We start from the raw sequence: 26,604 nt of genomic DNA, 5'->3' as shown, positions 1-26,604 counted from the left end.
TACAGATTGTAAAAAACAAAAGCATGAATATAATCATAAAGCTATGTTAATCGGTACACAATATATAAAGACAGAATTTGTTATATCAATAACATAAAACGGGAGAAGGCAGAGCTGTAAAAATTAGAGTATTTTTATGCAACTGAAGTTAATTTGGTGTCAATTTAAAAAAGATTGGTAAACTTTTATTTATTTATTTTTTTTTAAATTTTTTTTTCAACATTTATTTATTTTTTGGGACAGAGAGAGACAGAGCATGAACGGGGGAGGGGCAGAGAGAGAGGGAGACACAGAATCGGAAACAGGCTCCAGGCTCTGAGCCATCAGCCCAGAGCCTGACGCGGGGCTCGAACTCACAGAGCGCGAGATCGTGACCTGGCTGAAGTCGGACGCCCAACCGACTGCGCCACCCAGGCGCCCCAATTGGTAAACTTTTAGAATGTTATTTGTAATCCCAATGATGATCACAAAAGAAATATTATAGAATATACAAAAAGGAATTGAGAGGGGCATCAAGACATCACTATGAAAAATCAACTGAACACAATGAAGGCAGGAAGAGAGGAAAGGAGGGACAAAATAGCTATGAGATATATAAAAACAAATAACAAAATGGCAATAGTAATTATTTCTAAGTAATCACTTTAAATGCCAATGGATTAAATTCCCTTATTAAAGGGTATATCTTGGTAGAAGGCTTAAGAAAAGAAAACAGAGAGAGGCCAAGATGGAGGAACAACATGGAAATTTTTTGTGTGTCTTGCATCCATGAAATACATCCAGACCAACACTAAACCATCCAACACACCTAGAAAAACTGGAGGATTAACACAACAATCTGCACAAATTGAACTACAGAATTCAGCAGGTACAAGGCACATAGACGTGAATTTGGGGAGCGAGAAGCTGCAGAGGGCAGGGAACCACTTTTGCGGGTGGAGAGAGGATGGAGACTGGGGACGGGGGGAAGAATACAGGAAAAGCACCCCTCCCCAAAAGCAGCTGGAGAGAAAGTGGAAAATTGGAAACAGCCGCAGGGACTAAACTAAAAGTGGAGAAAGGAGAAAGGAGAAAGGAGAGGGTTTAAATTCCATTAAGACTGTAAACAAGGGGAGTGCAGAGTCTGCAATTCTGCAGCTCGATACCTGGCGGTGCTCTGGTGGGAAGGGCGAATCCCCAGGAACAAAGTGGGGTCCGGGTGGTTCTTGGGCCACACGGGGAAAAGTGGTTCCACTGCTTGAAGGACATTTGATAGAGACTGTTGAAGCCACCTGGTCCCAGCAGATCCCAGAAAATGGCCACATTTGCTGGTGCTGGAACAAGGTCCTTACGGGTGGAACCCTGGTGCCAGATGTATGTTGTGATTTTCCATAATCCCTGAAACACTGCTGCTACACTATCTCGTGAACTTTTACTGGGGCGGGCTGGGCCCTGGCCACAGTCTCAGGCACCAGCAGCAGCAGGGTCCAGCAAGTGTTCCTGGGTGCAGCCAGCATTCAGCCATTGCTCATTTGGCCATTGCTCGGTGAGACCCCTCCCACAGAGGGGCAGAACAGGTCAAAGCAGCAGTCCTTCAGAAGTAAGGGACCGGGGAAAACAGCTGCAATTGAGACAAAACTCAGGAGAGAGGTACTGCTTGGGGCCTGGTCATGGAGAGTGAAAAAGCAGGGAGTGGACCAAAGCTGAAGACAAAGTACAGGTGCACAATTGCTGATCCGGAGAACAGACTGAGTAGCTGGGTGGCGCCGTTTTCACCACTCCCACGCATGCCCATACACACCCAGGAACTCTGCAACAATCCATCCCAGTAGGCTAACAGCGCCATCTAGTGGAGAGAAGAACAGTTAAACTGAGCCCTGCCCAACTGGGCCAACTTCGTTCTTCAAGAACACAAATTTCACCCACCACTGACTTAGTTTATGGACTATAAGTACTACATAGACTGACTTCTAGGGAAAACAAAGTAATTTCAGTCCTACTTCAATCTGTTAGAGGGTTCCTCTATTCAATTTTCTTTCTTTTTCTCTTTTACATTTCTTTTCTTTTTCTTTATACAGAAAGAGAAAAAATTCATTTTTATTTTCAATTTTTATTAAAAATATTTTTCTTTAATTTTTATTACTATATTTTTTACTTTTGTGTATTTTGCTCAAATTCTATTTTACTTCCATCATTTTATTTGAGTCTACCTCAGTGTATTCACCTTTCCAAAGCTTCAGTTTCCTTTTTTTCTTTCTTTTTCCTTTTGTCCCTTTTTCGTTTCATTTTTTTTTCTTGAATGCAGAAAGAGAAAAACTTCATTTTTACTTTCAATTTCTATTAAAATATTTTATTTAATTATTTAATATATTTTTGTTTTTATGTAAACTTGTTCAAATTCTATTTTACTTGCATCATTTTATTTTAGTTTACCACCGTGTACTCAATTTTTCAAATTTTCATAGGATTTCCTTTTTTCTTTTTTTTTCTTTTTTTAATCTTTTTCTCTTTTTTGATTCTTTTCTTTTATCTTGAATACAGAAAAAGAAAAAAATCATATTTATTTTTAATTTTTATTAAAAATAATTTCTTTAATTTTTTCTACTATATTCTTTACTCTTCTTTATATATATTTTTTCAAATTCTATATTACCCCATCATCTCTTTTTGATCTACTTCACTGTATTCATTTTTTTCAAATTCTCAAACAATTTCCTTTTTTTTTCTTTTCCTTCCTTTTCTTGTTTTCCTCCCCCTCCTTTTTTTTTCTCTAGTCTGTAAACCACTTTCAACACCTAGACCAAAACACATGATCTCGCATCATCTATTCGATGTGTGTGTATGTGTGTGTGTGTTTAATTTTAATCTTTTTAAATTTTAATTGTTTTAATTTCAATTTTTCTGACTCATTAATTCCTTTTCTCCCTTCAGAATGACAAAACGAAGGAATTAACCCCAAAAGAATGAGCATGAAGAAACGACAGCCAGGGATTTAACCAATACAGATACAAGCAAGATGTCTGAGTCAGAATTTAGAATCACGATAATAAGAATACTAGCTGGAGTCGTGAATAGATTAGAATCCCTTTCTGCAGAGATAAAAGAAGGAAAAATAGCCAGAATGAAATTAAAAATGCTATAACTGAGCTGCAATCATGGATGAATGCAGCGGCAGCAAGGATGCATGAAGCAGAACAGAGAATCAGTGATATAGAGGATAAACTTATAGAGAATAATGAAGCAGAAAAAAAGAGGAAGATTAAGGCAAAAGAGTACGATTTAAGAATTAGAGAAATTAGTGACTCATTAAAAAGGAACAACATCAGAATCATAGGGGTCACAGAAGAAGAAGAGAGAGAAATAGGGGTAGAAGGGTTATGTTAGAAAATCATAGTAGAAAACTTTCCTAACCTGGGGAAAGACACAGACATCAAAATCCAGGAAGCACAGAGGACCCCCATTAGATTCAACAAAAACTGACCATCAACAAGGCATGTCATAGTCAAATTCACAAAATACTCAGGCAAGGAGAGAATCATGAAAGCAGCAAGGGGAAAAAAAAGTCCCTAACCTACAAGGGAAGATATATCAGGTTTGAAGCAGACCTTTCCATGGAAACTTGACAGGCCCGAAAGGAGTGGCAGGATGTATTCACAGTGATGAATCAAGAAAATATGCAGCCAAGAGCTCTTTTTCCAGCAAAGGCTGTCATTCAAAATAGGAGAGATAAAAAGGTTCCCAGACAAACAAAAATTAAAGGAATTCCTGACCACTAAACAAGCCCTGCAAGAAATTTTAAGGGGGACTCTCTGAAGGGAGAAAAGATATATATATATATATATATATATATATATATATATATATCTCAAAAGCAACAAAGATTAGAAAGGACCAGAGAACACCACCAGAAACTCCAACTCTACAAACATCATAACTGCAATAAATTCATATCTTTCAGTACTCACTCCAAACATCAATAGACTCCATGCTCCAATCAAAAGACATAGGGTAACAGAATGGATAAGAAAACAAGAACCATCTATATGCTGTTTACAAGAGACCCACTGTAGACCTAAAGACACCTTCAGATTGAAAATAATGGGATGAAGAACCATTTATCATGCTAATGGTCAACAAAAGAAAGTCAGAGTAGCTATGCTTATATCAGACAATCTAGACTTTAAAATAAAGACTGTATCAAGAGATGCAGAAGGGCATTATATCATAATTAAGGGGTCTCTAGACCAAGAAGACCTAACAATTGTAAACATTTATGTGCCAAATGTGGAACACCCAAATATACAAATCAATTAATCACAAACATAAAGAAACTCATTGATAGTAATACCATAAAAGTAGGAAACTTCAACACCCCACTCAAAGCAATGGACAGATCATCTAATCAAAAAATCAACAAGGAAACAATGGTTTTGAATGACACACTGGACCAGATGGACTTAACAGATATATTGAGAACATTTCATCCTAAAGCAGCAGAATATACATTCTTCTCCAGTGCACATGGAACGTTCTCCTGAATAGACCATATACTGGGACACAAACTAGCCCTAAGTAAGTACAAAGAGACCAAAATCATACCGGGCATATTTTCAGACCACAACACTATGAAACTCGAAATCAACCACCAGAAAAAATTTGGAAAGTTAACAAATACTTGGAGACTGAAGAACATCCTACTAAAGAATAAATGGGCTAACCAAAAAGTTAAAAACTTAGAAATGGAAGGAAAACTTCCAAACTCTTTATGAAGCTAGCATTACCTTGATCCCCAAATCAGAAAAGGACGCCACTAAAACGAGAAGTAGAGACAAATTTCCTTGATGAACATGGGTGCAAAAATCCTCAACAAGATATTAGCCAACTGGATCCAACAATACGTTAAAAAATTATTCACCACGACCAAGTGGGATTTATACCGGGGAGGTAGCACTTGTTCAATATCTGGAAAAAAACCAATGTGTTTAATCACATCACTAAAAGAAAGGACAAGAACCACATGGTCTTCTCAATAGATGCAGAGAAAGCATTTGACAAAATACAACATCCATTCTTGATAAAAACCCTTAAGAAAGTAGGGATAGAAGGATCATATCTGGAGATCATAAAAGCCATATATGAAAGACACAATGCTGATATCATCCTCAATGGGGAAAAACTGAGAGCTTTCCCCCTGAGGTCAGGAACAAGATGGGGATGTCCACTCTCCCCACTGTTATTTAGCATAATATTGGAAGTCTTAGCCTCAGCAATCAGACAACACAAAGAAATAAAAGGCATCCAAATCAGCCAGGAGGAGGTAAAACTTTCATTCTTTGCAGATAACATGATACTCCATATAAAAAACAAAAGATTCAACCAAAAAACTGGTAGAACTGATCCTTGAATTCAGCAAAGTGGAAGGATATAAAATCAATGCACAGAAATTGGTTGCATTCCTAGACACCAACAATGAAGCAACAGAAAAAGAAATCAAGGAATCAATCCCATTTACAATTGCACCAAAACCCGTAAATTTCCTAGGAACAAACCTAACCAAAGAGGTGAAAACTTTATACACTGGAAACTATAGAAATATTATGAAAGAAATTTAAGAAGACACACACAAAAAAGGAAAAGAAGATTCCATGTTCCTGGATTGGAAGAACAAATATTGTTAAAATTTCAATGCTACCCAAATCAATCTACATATTCAAGGCAATACCTATCAAAATAACACCAGCATTCTTCACAGAGCTAGAACAAACAATCTTAAAATTTCTATGGAACCAGAAAACACCCAGAATAGCAAAAGTAATCTTGAAAAAGAAAAACAAAGTAGGAGGCATCACAATCCCGGACTTCAAGCTATACTACAAAGCTGTAATCATCAAGACAGTATGGTACTGGCACAAAAACAGACACACAGATCAATGGAACATAATCGAGAACCCAGAAATGGACCCACAAACGTATGTCCAACTAACCTTTGACAAAGCCGGAAAGAATATCCAATGGAATAAAGACAGTCTCTTCAACAAGTGGTGCTGGGAAAACTGGACAGCGACATGCAGAAGAATGAACCTGGACCACTTTCTTACACCATACACAAAAATAAACTCAAAATGGATGAGAGACCTAAATGAAAGACAGGAAACCATCAAAATCCTCGAGCAGAAAGCAGGCAAAAACCACTTTGACCTTGCTGCAGCAACTTCTTAGTCAACACATCTCCAGAGGCAAGGGAAACAAAAACAAAAATGAACTACTGGGACCTCATCAAAATAAAAAGCTTCTGCATAGCAAAGGAAACAATCAGCAAAACCAGAAGGCAACCAACAGAATGGTAGAAGATATTTGCAATAACATATCAGATAAAGGGTTAGTATCCAAAATCTGTAAAGAACTGATCAAATTCAACACCCAAAAAACAAATAATCCAGTGAAGAAATGGGCAAAAGACATGAATAGACACTTCTCCAAAGAAGACATCCAGATGGTCAACCGACACATGAAACAATGCTCAACATCACTCATCATCAGGGAAATACAAATCAAAACCACAATGAGATAATCACCTTACACCTGTCAGAACGGCTAACATTAACAACTCAGGCAACAACAGATGTTGGCGAGGATGCAGAGAAAGAGGATCTCTTTTGTATTGTTGTTGGCAATGCAAACTGGGCAGCCTCTCTGGAAAACAGTATGAAGGTTCCTCAAAAAATTAAAAATAGAACTACCCTAGGATCCAGTAATTGCACTACTAGGTATTTATTAAGGGGATACATGTATTCAGTTTCGAAGGGACAAATGCACCAAACTGCTTATAGCAGCACTATCAACAATAGCCAAAACAAGGAAAGATCCCAAATGTCCATCAATGGATGAATGGATAAAGAAGATGTGGTATGTATATATATATATATATACATTATATATATATAATGGAGTATTACTTGACAATCAAAAAGAATAAAACTTTGCCATTCACAACTCCGTGGAATAGAACTGGAGAGTATTGTGCTAAGCGAACCTAGTTAGAGAAAGACAAATATCGTATGACTTCACTCATATGAGGATTTTAAGATACAAAACAGATGAACATAAGGGAAGCAAAGAAAAAATACTAAAAAAAAATAAGGAGGGGGACAAAAACTTAACAGACTCTTAAATATGGAGAACAAACAGAAGGTTACTGGAGGGGTTGTGGGAGGGGGGATGGACTAAATGGGTAAAGGGCACTAAGGAATCTACTCCTGAAATCACTGTTGCACTATATGCTAACTAACTTGGATGTAAATTTAAAGGAAATAAATAAAATAAAACAAAATAAAATAATATAAAATAAAATAAAATAAAATAAAATAAAGTAAAATAAAATAAAATAAAAACAAAACAAAATAAAATAAAATAAAATAAAAAGAAACACAGATGTTTAGTAGTTCTGGAAAGTGTTAAAGTAAAGAAAATTGGTGAACATACCGTAACTGTTACCCAATTTTTGGCCAAAAACCTCTTTTTTCTTATATATTACACCAATCAACATCTTGCACAACGTGTGTTGTTCTATGTTCATGGAATACATCTCTGGAGTACTCCAGATTTTAGAGACCAGTAATGCCTCTGCTATGAAAGGATAATCACCGTACAGGTGAAAAGAAAATTTACCACTACTGGTATCATGAGTGAAGGATCAATGTCAGCTTGAGTCAGTTTTTCTCCATCTACAGTATATACCCCCAACTACCCAGAGTAGCAGTTAGAGTCAAGTGCTCAGCACAGTGCTTAGCACATAAAATACTTTATTACTGCTTAGAGTGAAACAACACGAATTCTGCCCTAATGAAGTATTCTAAATCAAAATTGTTCTCCTTTCCTCATTTGTTCTGTGCACAAATAACTGATGGGATAAATGCAATATTCTTTAACCACATGAACAAAGACTTTTTAAAGGGGTCTCTAGAAAAAAAAACACACATCTGGGATGGATAATCTTGGAAAGAGATTAATAACAGCGCATTTAAACTTATAGACAATACAGCTCTCAAGCCTGAATAATTTAAAAAAAAAAGCTAATTAAACTGACACTAGCAACTCTTCACTGATGTTTACCCACTCCAAGCAACACACCAATTCACTGAGAAGAAAACACTTGCTTACAAAAGAAATACTAAGCATCAAATCTCTTTTATTAATGTGTTCACATTAGGAAAAGTAAGGATATGGTGAAAATTTCTCTTCTGGCTAGAGTATATCAGTAATATGTCTGACACTTACATGTTAGTTCCCTACTAATATCATCTTTGTACTCACAGAACAAGGAACTTTTGGAAGTCAACTAAGAAATCTTTATCAATCTAACATATTTCATGCAGATGAATGCACACAAATGTTTACAAATAAGTACTTAACTGTTGATTAAAGCAAATTATAACTTATGCCAAGGAATTATTAAAAAGGAAGTCTTCTATTTAACTTATAGGAAAAAGATCAGCTGGTAAAGCATGTTAATAGGTTAGGGAAAGTGGTCCCTATTTGTAAAATTATTGCATATTAAGACATTAAAATAAAATAAATAAAATAAATTCACATATTGGTACCAATTAAAAAAAAGAAGAGGGATCACAACCAACTCCACAGAACTACAATTATAAGAGAACATTATGAAAAACTATATGTTAAATAATTGTGCAATCAAAGAAATGGATAAATGCCTAGAAACATATGAACTACCAAAACTGAAACAGGAAGAAATACTTTCTATTACTTGAATAATCTTGCAACCAGCAAATGAATTGAATCACTAATAAAAAAAGAATTCCTAGCAAACTAAAATCCAGGGACAGATGTTTTCATAGGGGTTTTCTACCAAACATTTAAATACAAGTTAATACCTATTTTCAACCTATTCCAAAATAGAAAAGGAAAGAAAATGTACAAAGTCATTATAAGAGGCCAGTATTACTTTGATTCCAAATCCACACAAGGGCCCCACTAAAAAGGAAATTTATAGACCAATATCCCTGATGAACATGGATACAAAAATTCTCAACATGATGCTAGTCAATTGAATACAACAGTACACTAAAAGAATTTTTTAACTCAAACAAGTGGGATTAACTCTTGGGCTGAAAGCATTTCAATATTCACAAATAAAAATAAACATGATACACCACATTAATAAAACAAAGGATAAGGTTCATATGATCCTGTCAATAATGAAAAATAAGCATTTGAAGAATACAGCATTCATTTCTTGATAAAAACCCTCAACAGAGTAGGGATATATGGAACATAACTCAACATCATAAAGGTAATATACGAAAGACCCACAGCTAATATCATCTTCAAAGGGGAAACACTGAGAGTTTTTATTCTATGATCAGGAACAAGACAGGGATGTGACTATCACTATTGCTATTCAACGTAGTAGTGAAAGTCCTCGCTACAGCAATCAGAAAACTCAAAACTATAGTCATCCAAATTGGTAAGGGAGAAGTCATAATTCACAGATGACACGATATTCTGTGTAGAAAAGTGAAATAATCCATCAGAAAGCTTGCTAGAAATGACACAAGAATTCAGTTAAGTCACAGGATACAAAATTATCGTTCAGAAATGTGTTCCCTTTCTATACACCAATAATGAAGCAGCAGAAAAAATAAATCAAGAAATTGATCTCATTTACAATTGTTCCAAAAACTATAAGATACCTAGGAATAAACCTAACTAAAGTACTAATATCTGTACTCTGAAAACTATAGAACACTTACAAAAGAATTTGAATAGGGCAAAAAGAAATGGAAAAAATATTCCATACTCATGGATTGGAAGAACAAATATTGTTAAACTGTCTACTACCCAAAGCAATGTACACATTTAATGCAATTCCTATCAAAATACCACCAGAAATTTTCACAAAGCTAGAAAGCACAGTCCTGAAATTTGTATGGAACAACAAAACACCCCCAGGAGACAAAGAAATCTTGAAAAATTAAAGCAAAATTGGAGGCATCACAATTGTGGACTTCAAGTTATATTACAGAGCTGTAGTCATTAAAACAGTATGGTACTGACACCAAAAACAGACAAATAGATTAATGGAACAGAATAGAAAGCACAGAAATAGGTCCACAACTATATGGTCAACTAATCTTTGACAAAGCAGGAAAGGATATCCAATGAAAAAGACACTTTCTTCCACAAATGGTGTTGGGGAAACTGGAACGCAAAATGCATGAGTGTAACTGGACCATTTCTTACACCATACACAATAATTATTTCTAAATGGATGAAAAGTGTAAATGTGATACCTCACACCTGTCAGAAAAGCTAACATTAACAACACAGGAAACAACTGATGTTGGCAAGGATGTGAAGAAAGAGGAACCCTCTTACTCTTTTGGTGGAAATGAAAACTGGTGCAGCCACTCTGGAAAACAGTATGGAGGTTTCTCAAAAAGTTAAAAACAGAACCTCCCTATGAACCAGCAGTTGCACTGCTAGGTACTTACACAAAGGATAAAAAGATACTTATTCAAATAGGCACATACACCCTGATGTTTATAGAAGATTTATCAACAACAGCCAAACTATGGAAAGAGCCCATATGTTCATTGACTGATGAATGCATACAGATAATGGGGTAGATACATATAGTGTGATGTTACTCAGCCATCAAAAAGAATGAAATACTGGCATTTGTAATGATGTGGATAAAGCTAGAGTGTATTATGCTAAGCAAAATAAGTCAGTCATAGAAAGTAAAATACCACATGAATTCAATCATATGTGGAAATTAAGAAAGAAAACAGATGAACATGTAGAAGCAAATAAAAGAGAGAAGGGAAGCAAACCATAAGAGATTTTTAGCTATAGAGAACAAACTGAGGGTTGATGGAGGGAGTTGGGTGGTGGGTGGGCAAATGGGTGATGGGCATTAAGGAGGATGCTTGTTGCATAAGAATGAAACTAGACCACTTTCTTACACCATTCACAAAAATAAACTCAAAATGGATGAAGGACCTGAATGTGAGATAGGAAACCATCAAAACCTTAGAGGAGAAACCAGGAAAAAAACGTCTCTGACCTCAGCCTCAGAAATTTCTTACATGACACATTTCCAAGGGCAAGGGAATTTAAAGAAGGAATGAACTATTGGGACCTCATCAAGATAAAAAGCTTCTTCAGTGCAAGGGAAACAACAGAACTAAAAGACAACCAATGGAATGGGAAAGGATATTTGCAAATGACATATCAGATAAAGGGCTATAATCCAAAATCTATAAAGAACTCACCAAACTCCACACCTGAAAAACAAATAATCCAGTGAAGAAATGGGCACCAGACATGAATAGACACTTTTCTAAAGAAGACATCCAGATGGCCAACAGGCACATGAAAAAATGCTCAACGTCACTCTTCATCAGGGAAATACAAATCAAAACCACACTGAGATATCATCTCACGTCAGTTAGAGTGGCTAAAATGAACAAATCAGGAGACTATAGATGCTGGAGAGGATGTGGAGAAACGGGAACCCTCTTGCACTGTTGGTGGGAATGCAAACTGGTGCAGTCACTCTGGAAAACAGTGTGAAGTTTCCTCAAAAAATTAGAAATGGATCTACCCTATGACCCAGAAATGGCACTGCTAGGAGTTTATCCAAGGGATACAGGAGTGTTGATGCATAGGGGCACATGTACCCCAATGTTTATAGCAGCACTTTCAGTAGCCAAACTACGGAAAGAGCCTAAATGGCCATCAACTGATAAATGGATAAAGAAGATGTGGTTTATGTATACAATGGAATACTTCTTGGCAATGAGAAACAATGAAATCTGGCCATTTGCAGCAATGTGGATGGAGCTGGAGGGTTTTATGCTAAGTGAAATAAGTCAGGCAGAGAAAGACAGATGCCATGTGTTTTCACTCATATGTGGATCCTGAGAAACTTAACAGAAGACCATGGGGGTGGGGAAGGTGAAGAAAAAAAGTTACAGAAAAGGAGGGAGGGAAACCATAAGAGACTCTTAAATACTGAGAACAAATTGAGGGCTGATGGGGGTGGGGGAGAGGGGAAAGTGGGTGATGGGCATTGAGGAGGGCACCTGTTGGGATGAACACTGGGTGTTGTATGGAAACCAATTTGACAACAAATTATATTTAACATAAAAAAATAAAGTGAGTTTGGAAGTGTTAAAAAAAAGGAGGATGCTTGTTGTGATTAGCACTGTATGTTATATGTAAGTGGCAAAACCCTAAATTCTACAACTGAACCCAATTTTACTATATATGTTAACTATCTAGAATTGAAGTAAAAACTTAACAAAATAAAATAAAATTGATGAGATAAATTGAAAACTACACAACAAATGGAAAGGTAGTCCATGCTCATGGATTGGAAAAATTAATATTTTTAAATGTCCATATTTTTCAAAGTGATATATATAGATATTTAATCACTGTAACAGTGAAAAGCATTTTTTCATAGAATAAAATAAAAAATTCTAAAATTTGTATGGAAGCACAAAAGACCCAAGTAGCCAAAGCAATCTGAAGAAAGAATAACAAAGTTGTATGTATCACAAAATGCCAGATGTCAAGATGTAATACAAAACTACAGTCATCAAAATAGTATGGTAGTGGCACAGAAATAGACACATAGGACAATGGTTCAGGAAAGAAAATTCAGACACAAATCTACTATTATGTGGTCAATTAGTCTATGACAAAAATGCAAGAGTATACAATGGGAAAAGAGTCTCTCTAAGAAGTCATATGAAAACTGCACAGGTATTTTTAAAAGAATGGAACTGAACCACTTTCCAACACCACACACCAATTAAATTCAAAAAGGAATAAAGACCTAAATGTGAGACCTGAAGCCATAAAACTCCTAAAAAAGAACACAGGTAGTAATTTCTCAGACATCAGACTTAATAACATTTTTCTAGATAGAGTTCCTAAAACAAGGAAAACAAAGGCAAAAATAAACCAAAAGAACACATCAGAATAGAAAGCTTTTTCACTGCTAAGGAAACAATCAACAAAACTAAAAAACAATCTACTGAATAGTAGAAGTTATTTGCAAATGATATACCTGAAAAGCAGTTAATATCCAAAACATATAAAGAACTCTTATAGCTCAATGCAGAAAGTAAACAATATGATTTAAAAATGGGCAAAGCACCTGAATAGACATTATTTTTTTCCAAAAAAGACATTCATATATTCAACAGCCACTTGAAAAGATGCTTAACATTAGTAATCATCAAGGAAATGGAAATCAAAATCACAGTGAGCTATAACCTTACACCTTTCTGAATGGCTAAAATAAAAAGCCAAGAAGTAGCAAGTGTTGGTGAGGATGTGGAGGAAAATGAGCCTGACAGACTATTGTTGTGAATGTAAATTGGTGTAGTCACTGTGGAAAACAGTATGAAAATTCCTCAAAACTTCAAAAATATTAATAACATATGATCCAGTAATTCCACTACTGTGTGGAATTACACAAGGAAAACAAAAATCTTAATTCAAAAAGTTATATGCATCCCTATGTTTATTGCAGAATTATTTACAATAGCCAATATGGAAGCATCCTAAATGTCCATCAATAGATAAATAGATAAGATACACACACACACACACACACACACACACACACACACACACACTAGAATACTGCGGAACCATAAAAAGAAAAAAAGAAAGAATAAAATTTTGCCATTTGTGAAAACAAGGATGGACTAAGACTATTATGCTAAGTGAAAAAAGTCAAACTGTGAAAGGCAAATACCTTATTATTTCACTCATGTGGAATTGAAGAAAAAATGAAAAAAAACCCACAAAAATAACAGAGTCATAGTTGTAAATACAGAGAACAAAGTGATGGCTGCCAGAGTGGAAGGAGTTGTGAAAGAAGTGGGAGATAGAGTCTTCTGGTTATGGAATGAATGACATGGGAATAAAAGTAACAGCATAAGAAATATAACCAATGATATTAAATAGTGTTAGTATTATAATAGCAATGGAAGCTACACTTGTGGTTAACATAGCATGATGTACAAATTTGTTGAATCCCTATGTTGTACACCTAAAAATAATGTAACATTATGTGTCAATTACACTCAAATAAAACAATTTAAAAATGTCAAATACCAAATTACAATTTCACATGAAATGACTTCCTTTAATCTATAAACAGAAAAAAGAGGGAACATATCAGTACCAATTTTACAGAAAAAAAAGATCTAAAGAGAGTGTTATGAACAATTGTACACCAACTATTTTCATAACCTTGATTAAATGGATACATTTCTAGAAACACACAATGTACCAATATTGATCCATCATGAAACAGAAAATCTGAACAGAGCTATAGTTTCAAGAAGATCAAGTCCCCCACCGAGTAATCACAACTGTCCAACAAAAGAAAGCCTTAGTCCACATGACTTTGTTGTTGAATCCTTTCTAACATTTAGAGAAGAATTAACACCAATCTCTCTCAAATGCTTCAAAATATTGAAGAAGTAACACTTCTAAGGTTATTCTATAAGGTAAACATTACACTGACATGAAAACCAGACACAATAAGCCAGAAACAATAAGAAAACTACACAACAGTATCTTTAATGAATACTGATACAAAAAATTGTAACATAATACTAGCACATTGAATTCACCAGCGCTATTAAAATGATAAGACATCATAGTAAAGTAGGATTTATTCCTGGAATGCAAGGATGGGTGATTATATTAAAACCAATCAATTGACACATTGACAGAATGAAGGGGAAAATAAAACACATGATCATCTCAACTGATGCAGAAAAAAGTATGTGACAAAATTCATTTTACTTTTGTGATGACAACACTGACCAAATTGGGAATAGAAAAAAAATCAACATAATATCGGCCATATATGGAAAACACAGGGCTAACATCATACTCAGTGGTGAAAGACTAAAGACTTTTTCTTCAAGATCAGGATGACAATTTTACCACTTTTATTCAATATAGTACTGAAAATCCTAGCCAGAGCAATTAGGCAAGAAATATAGATAAAATGTATCTGCAATGGAAAGAAGAAATTAGACACCAATAAACAGAAAGATGCCTAATGTTTCTGGATTAGAAGACTCAATATTGTTAAAGTGGCAATATCACCCATGTGATCTACAGATTTTATATATATAAATATATAAATAAATATTATATATATATAATATATATTATATATATAATAGTGAAGCTGCTATGGAAAATAGTATGGATACTCCTCAAAAAATTAAAAATACTATTAACATTTAATATTTTCACTTCTTAGTATATCCCCAAAAGAATTGAAACCAGAGATCATCCAGATATTTGTACACCTATGTTCATAGCAGCAATATTCACAGTAGCCAAAAGGTGGGAGCAACCCACCTGTTCACTGATGAATGAATGAATGTTTTTATTCATTCATTCATCAGTGAACAGTACATATAATGTAATATTATTCAGCTTTAAAAGGAAATAAAATTCTGACAAATGGTATAACATGGATGAACTTGGAAGAATTATGTTATTCATAAAATATGTCAATCGCAAAAGGATAACTAATTATGATTCCATTTTTATGAGGCTCCTACAATTGTCAAATTCATAGAAACAGAAGATAAAATGGTGGTTGCCAGTAGCTGAGATGAGGGAGGAATGGAGATTTTTTGTTTAATGAGTAAAGAGTTTCAGTTTGAGGAGACAAAAGAAAGATCTGGATATGAATGATGGTAACATTTTCACAATGTGAATGTACTTAATGCCACTTAACACTTAAAAGTGGTTAGATGGTAAATTTTACCTATTATGTTTGTGTACATATATATTTTATATCTTGAAGGGAGTGTATTGTAATCAAAAATCACATGTCTAAGTTGTTGAACAATCCTATCACATTTTATCCAAATGAATGTCTCCCATTCAAAGAAGTTACCTTTGGAAAAATAAACACTTAATGAAATAGAGTTATTTTTCAGAGTATAATTAACATCTCTTTTGGGGGAATTCTCTCTGTATATTTTGTGGTGGTAAGTCTTCATCCTTTGGGGACCAATATATAACTTTTTGAAATAGTGAAGTCATATTGATTTGAGATGGTGAATAGTTTGAGTAATATAATTTGGCATTAAATTTCTTTATTCTTACATCCCTTTTATCTCATTATTTTATAGGGTAACTATCAAACAATAAAAAACATTTTAATGAATATATTTCTTGGGGCGGTTGAGTGGCTCACTCGGTTAAGCCTCTGACTTTGGCTCAGGTCATGATCTCATACTCTGTGAGTTTGAGCCCCGCATCAGGCTCTGTGCTGACATCTCAGAGCCTGGATGCTACTTCAGATTCTGTGTCCCCCTCTCGCTCTGTCCCTCCTTTGCTCATGCTCTGTCGCTCTCTCTCTCGCTCTCTCTCTCGCTCAAAAATAAATAAATGTTAAAATATTTAAAGAATATATTTCTTATGATGGAAATAAAATACATTTGAAAATTTTCTTCAAAATACTTTGAGTCTAGGAGTAAGTGTGCAATTTCACAAAAGATTAATTCTCTGAAAGGATTAACACTTATTTGGAAGACTAGTGTCTGGTAGCCTGAAAATCTTTCTCATTTCTGAAAAATAGATAAATAACCAAATACATATATACATAAATAAATCTAAACATTTTACCGTTCCACACAGTCAGAAAGCCTGGAGCAATAGTTAGAAGCAGGGGCATCATGACCCCCAGCAACATATAAGAATCCATTATATGCTGCAACTCCCACACCTCCACGTCTTTTGGACATTGGAGCACATAGACTCCACTTGTTAGTGTGCGGGTCAAAATATTCCATTGATTTGAGGCAGGAACTTCCATCACGACCACCGATAGCATATAGCCTAGAAAAAAAAGAACAGAAGTATGTGTATGTGTGTGTGTGTGTGTGTGTGTGTGTGTGTGTGTGTGTGTGTAAAACATGTTTAATTTGTGCATAGATTAAAAATTAAAAAAAAAAACTTGTACAAAGCATTTCAAGTTTATGACTATATATTCTACTACCTTAGTATTTTTTAATGGATGGCCTGAGTTTGTGAATGGATAGATAACAAAAGGCACTTGCCAAGGTCCACTCTACTCCAAACTTCCCCAGCTTTATTATTTTTGTGAAAGTATGAGACAATAGATTAAAACATCCCATGAGAAATGAATACAGAGAAAGAAAGGATATATCAAAAGCATTGGCAGTATTTGTCAATTATACCTCAATAAATCTGGAAAATTAAAATACAAAAAGGGAAGGTTGGATGTTTCCAAAGACTAACTCTAGTAACCTTACAATTTTGGCTAGGTTCAAATGATTAGCATTAGAATCCCTTTTATTTTGTGAACTGCTTTATTCAATATTAAAAAAAAAATTTGTCACTAGGAAGACTAACAATAAATAATAAAGGGAATAAGAATCAACAAACTGGATTTTTTTCTAAGAAGGCACATTGGCTATTATTTCTCCCATAAATTGTAGAATATCAATTCTTATGATGAGCAGTATTTTTTAATCCATTTAAATTTAATCCTTCATCAATAAAGAAGATAAACATTTACTAAGCCATATGTCTATAACTGTCCTTCATGTTCAGTTGTAAATAATATCAAGTCAACAAAATAAAATTAAATTAGTCAAATTCGATTATTTCAATCTGTTCTGTAATATGTAGTAGATTGTTTCCAAGTCACCTGATATTCAGGTCAAGCCAAAGATAATCAGATGCAGGAGTATTTTAAGCTCTAAGACACTGTAAGGCTGGGTATCCTCTTAACTACAACCATGTCCTACTTCTGATACAAGGTGCTATAAACTATCTGTGCTGCAATTTCTACTGGACCCAGCTGTACGATGAAATACTGACTTTATATATAGTCAATACATATACCAAGGTTGTCCCCTGCCACTGATCTCTCCTGGTGTCTAAAATTGTCATCATTTAAGTCCCTCCTATGTGCTGTTTATTGTTTCCAAAGGTCCCTTATCTGAAAGGACATAATTACCTTAAAGGAGTAACAATTCAAGATCTTAGCAACCTTTAATATGTTACCTTGCTCTCATATACAAGTGATCAGGAAGGCAGAAAGATTCAGAAAGATTGGACTCAGTGTAATTCTGGAATTGGGAGCCCTGAACACTCAGGACAGTGAATGATAAAGAAGACAAAGACTTACCCTATTACAAGACTAACCAAAGTTTTAATAATAAAAAGTCATGACGTAAAATGTGGCAACTTCTCGAGGGTAAAATTGAACTTGTTGGCCTAAAAAAGTGTTTCTCAAATTTAATGTGCTCACAGGCCACTTGAGGATCCTGTTAAAATGCCAATTCTGATTCAGGAAGTCTAGGGTGGGGCTAAAATTCAGAATTTCTAAATAGATCTCAAGTAATGCTGATGCTGTTGGTCACAGGACTATACTTGAGTAGCAGAGGACTGCAGAATATTTAATTAAATGTTCACTTTAGACAAGTATTTTCCATATAATGAAGGGAAAGTACCAACACAGGCCTTTTACTACTGGCTACTAGGATGTCCTGGTCATTGACAATGCTTTGGATCACATCTCTGAAGTGTTGTATCACATGAGCTGGGAGTAAAGAGCATTAATGTTTGGATTTGCTCACTTATTGTTTAATGCAACAACACCTGTGCTTCTAGGAGTTGACATACTGGCCACATAATTCCACTGACATCCCTCAGGGTCCCATCTTTCTACAGTATTTAGATAACTCCATCCATCATGACCACCGACAGCATACATTGGTCCTTCAAGTGTGGCTACACCTAGGAGATAAAAAAGCATGAGGGTTCACTTAGATATACCAAACAAAATGGATATTATTTATTTTGAAAGCTAAAAATTGTTTTTGTTTCTTAAATTACTTTGTGTGTGCATTAATAATTTACTAATCTTGATATGAAACTAAAAATGACCTCTTAACCCCAGGGAACTTTCAGGCATAATCTCTGTATCATGGAAGGTTATCATTGTTGTAATACTGAAGTTAAAAGAGGTAGTAGAACACACCATTTCTAGGTATGCAATAGAAAAAGGAAACATTTTTTTCTGGCATAATTTCAACATCATCTTTAAAATTGTAAGTGATAGATGAGATTGAGATATCTGTACTGAATCTTAGATAATTCTTAGAATTGTAGACTGTGTCATGTATTTCTATTCCCTGCTTTTTATTACAGTGATTAAAAAATTCCCATGCAATAACCCAATAAGCAGGGATTTCTGAGGTTTAGTTAGAAATTTGTTCCATTAGATACTATGAATAGTCCCTATCTAACTACTTCTATGGGAATTCACACAATTGGCCTTTTCCCCCATCTTCTTCACCATCCCAATCAGCACCTCAGGGGTATAACTTAATTACTTTTACTTTCTTAGTAATATCAATTAGATTTTAAAAACTTGCTTCAATTTCTCTGTAAGATACGTTTCTAAGATATGTCTAGGAATCAGACTGACACAGTTGAGCTGAATAATTGCACAGTCTATAATATGAATAGACAATTTTCTAAACAATTTTGGAAAAAAACAATACCATTTCTGAATTCCACTTTTTAGCTGTTGAAGTCAGTTCTCAAAAACAAACAAACAAAGACAATAATTCGGTTTTTTAAACAAACTCTATGATATTGACAATTTATAGAGTCTAGAATGGAGAAAGATGTACCATGACAAATATGCAGGAGAATCAAAGCTTCCAGACTATTTCAGAAGTCTCCACCCCATCTTTCTTAAACTTCTTGGAATCTCTGGCTTAAGTATAACTTAGAGTTGCTCTCAACTGAAGCAGTTTTTCTAAACATCCCTGCCTTGAACCTGCATCCCAAAGCTTTTCCTGAAATACAGACTTGCCTCTTATGGGAAGGGACAGGATTCATCAAATTAGAAGCACAATGACTCTCCATAGTCAAGTTTTTTTTTTTTTTTTCTAAATTGAGTGTAGAAGAAAACTTCCTATTGTAGTTTTATGTTCCTCAATGATGTATTCCTTCTAAAACTTTTTATGTTTAAAAATACTGGTTGAAGGGTCACAGGGTTAGCAAGTATGACATCCGAAAAAAGAAAAAAAAAGTTTCACAGGTTAGTATTATTTGCTTAAGCTTTTCAGCATTTTGGAGAGATTTTGACTAAGGGTTTGACTAAATCTCAATAATATGCACTTGGGATGAATGCTGTGTGATGTATGGAATTGCTGAATCACCAAACAGTACACCTGAAACTAATATATGTTAGTATGGGATTGTACACCTGAAACTAACACTGTATGTTAACTATACTGGGATTAAAGTAAAAAATAAAATAAAATAAAACTCCAATAATGTGCAGCTGAATTTAACTTTTAAAAAGCTCTACTAAGGATGCATTCCTTAGAAACTATATAACATTAAGCTCTTACCTAAGCCATGCCTATGTGTTGACATGGGAGGCATCACAGTCCAGATTTTTCCAACTGGATTAAAACATTCCACAGTATTCAAAGTTTTTAAACCATCTCTTCCTCCCACGACATAGAGCTTATTATCAATAACTGCAACTCCAAACTGAAGCCTACAGCCACTCATGGTGCCAATATGTAGCCAGCTGTTCGTTCTGAGGTCATATTTTTCAATTGTGGTGGTACCTTTTAAAGGGATATTGAACAGTGGAAAAATTCCTTGTATAAAAAAATTTTAGTTGTTATCATTCACATTATATTTATGTACCTATAATTTATAGCATAGAATCAGTGATTGCAACTCAAATTAAAGTAAGTAGTCGAGATGATTCTCTAACCTGGCAGACAAGGCAAGGTAATATTTTGCTACGAGCAGATCCAAATGGAAGAGTCAGAATAAAACAGTTTATTTAATATATATGGCTTGTATATTCATAATGGATTCTTTGGCTATGTTATGCTATTAGTAATACTAATACAGGTGTCAAACATGATAATTTACAACAAAAAATTATCTTGTAATCTATTACTGACTCTATACATCCATTATGATTTTAAATACCTATGGCCATTCAATATATTGATTATGCTTTTTTATTTTATTCAGTTTTTGTGTGTGTGTGTCTGTGTTGATTTAAAATACAAGTGACTAAAGAAACAGGAGTGAAAGTTTCTTTTAAATGGGCCTTTGGGGGCACATGGGTTGCTCAGTCAGTTAAGTGCCTGACTCTTGATATGATCTCTGGGTTGTGGGATCAAGCCCTGCATTAGGCTCTGTTCTGTGCATGGAGCCTGCTTGGAATTCTCTTTCTCTACTTCTGGCCCTTTCTCTCTCTCTCTCTCTCTCTCTCTCTCTCTCAAATAAATAAATGGGCCTTTGGTATTTTTTTGATTATTTATTTATTTTGAAATAGAGAGAGAGAGAGAGAGAGATGGGAGGGGAAGAAAGAGGGAAACAGAATCCCAAGCAGGCTCTGCACTGTCAGTGCAGAGCCTGATGCAGGACTTGAACTCATGAAGCATGAGATCATGACCAGAGCTGAAACCCAGTCAGATGCTTAACTGACTGAGCCACCCAGGTGCCTCCAATTCATACAATTTTACATGGTGTTAAAATTAAGGATTATAATTTAAAATAGATTAGGCTTACTTCTTATTTATTTATTATTATATTTAAGAATGTAATTCTGAGATACTACCTGTTTTATGTGTTAATAAAATTTCATTTTCTATTCAACTGCTAAAATGTCCGTTTTACTACCATAGCACACTGCCACTATTGCCATAGTAAATCGTCACTACTTCATACTTCATTGAGAATTTTTGCATCCATGTTCATCATGGATATAGGCCTCTAGTTCTCTTTTTTAGCAAAGTATTTTTCTTGGTTTGGTATCAGGGTAATGCCAGCCTCATACAATGAATTTTGAAGTTTTCCTTATTTTTTTAATTATTATTTTTATTTTTTTGTAATATTTTGAGAAGAATCGGCATTCACTCTTCTTTAAATGTTTGGTAGAATTCGCCCATGAAGCCGTCCAGCCCTGGACTTCTGCTTACTGGGAGCCTTATTTTTTTTAATTTTTTTAAATTTATTTTTGAGACAGAGAGAGACAGAGCATGAGTGGCAGAGGGGCAGAGAGAGAGGGAGACACAGAATGTGATGCAGGCTCCAGGCTCTGAGTTGTCAGCACAGAGCCCGACGTGGGACTTGAACTCACAAACCAAGAGATCATGACCTGAGCTGAAGTCGGACGCTTAACCGACTCAGACACCCAGGCGCCCCTGCATACTGGGAGGCTTTTGATTCTGATTCAGTTTCCTTGCTGGTTATCAGTCTGTTCAAGTTTTCTATTTCTTCTTGTTTCAATTTTTGTAGTTTATATGTTTCTAGGATTTTTTTTCATTTTTTCCAGATTGTCCAATTTGTTGGCATATAGTTTTTCATAATTGTTTGTATTTCTGTGGTGTTGGTTGTTATTTATCATCTCTCAATAGTTACTTGATTTCTTTGGGTCCTTTTCCTTTTCTTTTTGACAAATCTAGCTAGAGGTTTTTTAATTTTGTTATTTTTTTCAAAGAACCAGTTTCTGGTTTTATTGATCTATTTTATTGATTTTTATTTTCTATATCATTTATTTCTGCCCTATTCTTTTTTTTTTTCCTTTCCTGGATTCAGGATTCATTTGTTGTTCTTTTTGTAGCTCCTTTAGGTACATAATAAATTGTCCATTTCTTTAAGCAATGCTTTTTACCAGTCATTCAAAAGAGCTGCTGCTATATTTTAGTAAAATTTGATTTTGCACAAAAAGGAAGTTTCTGATTAATTACCAAGGTTGGAAATAAAGAATTATTATCCACACATATAGTGTACCTACACAGATTTTGACAGATTTAGGGAATTTCATTCCAAATATATAGAACCAACCATAGGAATAAGCAAAAAACACTTTTCAGTTTTTATTCTACTGAGTGATTTTTGGAGAAAATATAATTCATTACTTATGATGAAAATGCTTACATCTGAAATGTATCCATTGGCCAATTATAATGCTATGGTATGAGATCATATCAATACAAAATTTAAGCAAAGTATATTGTATCTATGTCTGCTTCTGAAAGTTTTTCTATGTATATTGGATTAGTGAAGACCATGTATTTCTTTTCTGTAATTTTAGATCTTTTCTGATAAATAGTGCACTGTAAGCCTTTATGTCTCAGAAGTTTGAATTTTCACAAGAGAAACTTGTATATGTAGATACTCATTATCCTTTCTCCTTAATACCTCCATCTTTCACTGATAAGGTGGATTTGGATGAATTCTGATTTATAGATCAGCAATTGCTCAATTCACTACATTTACTACTGAGAGGGCAAATACCACCTAGAAAAATATATTTTCTACACTAAATATTTCTCTATGAAACTGTTAAAACTGGAATATCTACAATTGCACATCAACTTTCATTCTGTCAACCAATCCATTTTCTCTGAATGTTTTCATATTTTTCTACTTCCTCATTCCCATCTTCCCATATCTGTCTTCCTATCCACTTCTTCCTATTCTAACTTTTTATTTCAAACTCTTTTCATTACTGGAATTTACCAATAAGCCAATTTAGATTAGGAAACAAAGGTTACATTTCTCTACTTAAGATTATGAAGCTATTAATAGTCAAGTAATTAGTCAGGAAATTGTGCAAAGCTACATTTACCAAGTGCATACAGAAAGTTTATAATGAAAGAATGTAGAAGTCTGTTTAATACCAAATTAATTTTTTCTGGGAATTACATTAAATATAGAAAATATATATGCCCTACACCTCTTATTTTTATCTATGAAAATATACTACTGGTAGTTCTGTATCTTGAACTCTGAAGATTTCTTACAGCCCATTTACATGCCTCCACTATTGCTTCAACTAATCAAAATGTAAGTTGGCTTACCATGCCAGCTCTATACTTGTTTTATAGAAAAACAAATTGGATTTTTTTTTTACTGATGTTTCCCCTTAGGGCTCATTTTATAATGTTTCTGTGTATATAGATCTTCCCTAAAACGTTGCAAATATTGTTTCTCAATTAATTTCTAAATTCCTATTCAACCCTCATTTATGATCTGGTCAAGAGGAAACAAAACCAACCTAATTTTATAGTATTGTTGGGAACATGCTAGTTCCTATAATTGTGAACATATCTAATTTAGTGACTTTTCTCCATCTAGTCCTAAAATGATCTAAAAACAACTATATTAGCCTTTAATTTGCCCCATGATGTACTGCCTGTCAGAATTCATTGTCTTTAATAAATGGAACATTACTGAATACTTTTACGTACAAAAGCCCAAAGTTTGCCATTTGACCATTTTTACATTGTGATTCTGTGATGATACTTACAACTTTCTGATGGTTGTTTTAATATACATGGTAAGAATTTTACTTAACCCCAGCCACTTGTGTGATACTTATATTTGGCAACTAATTCCAAGTTAACTGTGTGAGTCAAAAAGAAAATTAAAGATTCAAGAAGTACTGCATTTCCCAGACATCAAAAGGTGATGATTAAGAAAAAATCTTTAAAAAATGAAATAACACACTATAAGGAAAGCATGTACATTTAAATTATTTTTATAGCTTTAAAATAATGGAAATATAATATTGACTTACTTAAATGTTACCCCTTTAATTTTTTTGCTATATTTAGGTGTTTTCATACTTTTCTTTCTTTCTTTTCTTTTTTCTCCCTAAGTGTTCACCTTGGCTTTTCAGTAGATTCTAAGAACCACAAAGAGAGAGGTCAGTTTTGTTGTTGTTGAACTTTCTTCTAAAATAGTGGCAGTATAGCAAAAAAGGAAGATATAATTTTGTAAGAATTCCACTTTCAGTTTTTCTACATGCTTGTCCTTGGGTTGGCTATCTAACCTTAAGAGCCTCAGTTTCTTCATCTGAAAAATTACAATGCTATCATGTAGCATTGTGAGAATTAGAAATTATGTTTACAAAATGCCAATCAAGTACTCAAAAATAGTAGTTTTTACTATTATTGTAGTTGTCTGCAATTTCCCATAGGACTTTTTATGTCTGCAAACACTAGGTACCCATGGAGTCTCAAAATCATGGCCTTAGTTCCTTCCATATCAAATTGTGGTAATAGAATCAAGGAGATTATAGGTTCACATTTCAGTCATTCTTAAAAAGTGATAAGGAACTGTAGATACTTATTACCATTTTTGTAACATATTCATTTTTTAACAAACTTATAACATAAACATTGTAAGTTAAACAAGAAGCTGAAAAAGTAACAAAAATAGGGAAGAAACACACATAAAAAAACAGACAAAAAGAGCACAAAATGTTCAATTTTTCCCTTTGCAGTTTAGGCTATTAAAAATAGAAACTAAGGGGCGCCTGGGTGGCGCAGTCGGTTAAGCGTCCGACTTCAGCCAGGTCACGATCTCGCTGTCCGTGAGTTCGAGCCCCGCGTCAGGCTCTGGGCTGATGGCTCAGAGCCTGGAGCCTGTTTCCGATTCTGTGTCTCCCTCTCTCTGCCCCTCCCCCGTTCATGCTCTGTCTCTCTCTGTCCCAAAAATAAAATAAAACGTTGAAAAAAAAATTAAAAAAAAAATAGAAACTAAGTATAATTATGCTTGCATTTTGTTTTTAGTTCCCTTTAATTTTAAATATCAAACTAGATACCTCATAGAGTGCTGTTAATATTCATTTTGTTCAAAAAATGGGAAAAAAATCAAGTTACCAAATTTGCAATTAATTATAGTACCTCACTGTTATTGTTATTTTCTGAAGAGCACTAGTTCTGTGAAGCTATTTTGCTACTTTGTAAATAATTGCATTTACAAGCTCTTGTTTTAGAAGTTTATAATTAATTGGCATAGTTCTTATACTGTCTTTCAATTTCCAGTTACGTATTTCAAAATGAATAATTGGTTTCCAGTAGCAAAGAATTTTGACTTTTGCATTATTTTTCTACAAGGTACAAAATAACATTTCTATGCATGATTTAGCAGATTTTAAGTAGGTTGGTTTTAATTTCTACACAGCTAAGTATTAATTACAAAATCTTCCCTACGTGTTTTGGAAACATGGGTCTACAGACTAAGAAATCAAGTAAAAAAGGCAGAGATGTAGATAAATATGTTCTTGGAGGATTCAGGGAAAACATCAAAGCTTCAGAAACTTTTCCTTATTCCCTTTGATAAAATTCTTATGTAAAATCATTACTCCAAGTTTAAATTGCTAAACTTGTTATCAATGTTAACAGCATTCCAATCAGTCTTAAGGGTTAACTCACTTTAAACTTATGCACTCCTTGTTTGTTGACCTAAGTCCCTTGGTTTGTAACAGAACTAACCTACATTCCTTAAGATTTTGCAGACCTTTGGCCTTAAGGAATGAAGGACCATAATGCCCCAAAAGATAAGGCCTAACCACTTTTGAAAGCAGCTACCACTGATGCCAGCAAGTCTGTTCAGGATTATGTTGATATGATTAACTACCTGAACACCAGCTTCTCCTGCTGGTGCTTGCTCAGCCCCCAGGATTTCCAACACCTTCTCCTTAAAACACTCTGGTTTCATTTAGACTGG

The 26,604-nt window shown here is 34.4% G+C and overlaps 1 protein-coding gene across 1 annotated transcript in view; it reads right to left on the bottom strand.

Annotated features, from left to right (window-relative positions):
- The window catches only part of KLHL4 (kelch like family member 4), a 56,049-nt gene that overhangs the window by 8,809 nt on the left and 20,636 nt on the right, over positions 1 to 26,604 (bottom strand). Inside the window, exons 7-9 of the mRNA XM_047075804.1 lie at positions 20,463 to 20,687; positions 18,672 to 18,831; positions 16,690 to 16,902 (exon numbers count right to left, since the gene is read on the bottom strand). Coding sequence (XP_046931760.1) covers positions 16,690 to 16,902; positions 18,672 to 18,831; positions 20,463 to 20,687 — 598 coding nt within the window. The remainder of the gene's footprint in view (positions 1 to 16,689; positions 16,903 to 18,671; positions 18,832 to 20,462; positions 20,688 to 26,604) is intronic.

This window comes from Lynx rufus, unplaced genomic scaffold (assembly GCF_022079265.1).
Source record: "Lynx rufus isolate CCGP_SWC_20201006 ecotype Redwood Valley unplaced genomic scaffold, mLynRuf1.p SCAF_14, whole genome shotgun sequence".
Lineage (NCBI taxonomy): Eukaryota > Metazoa > Chordata > Mammalia > Carnivora > Felidae > Lynx > Lynx rufus.
The sequence above is the reverse complement of the archived record's forward strand: the minus strand, read 5'-3'. Positions and strand labels throughout refer to the sequence as shown.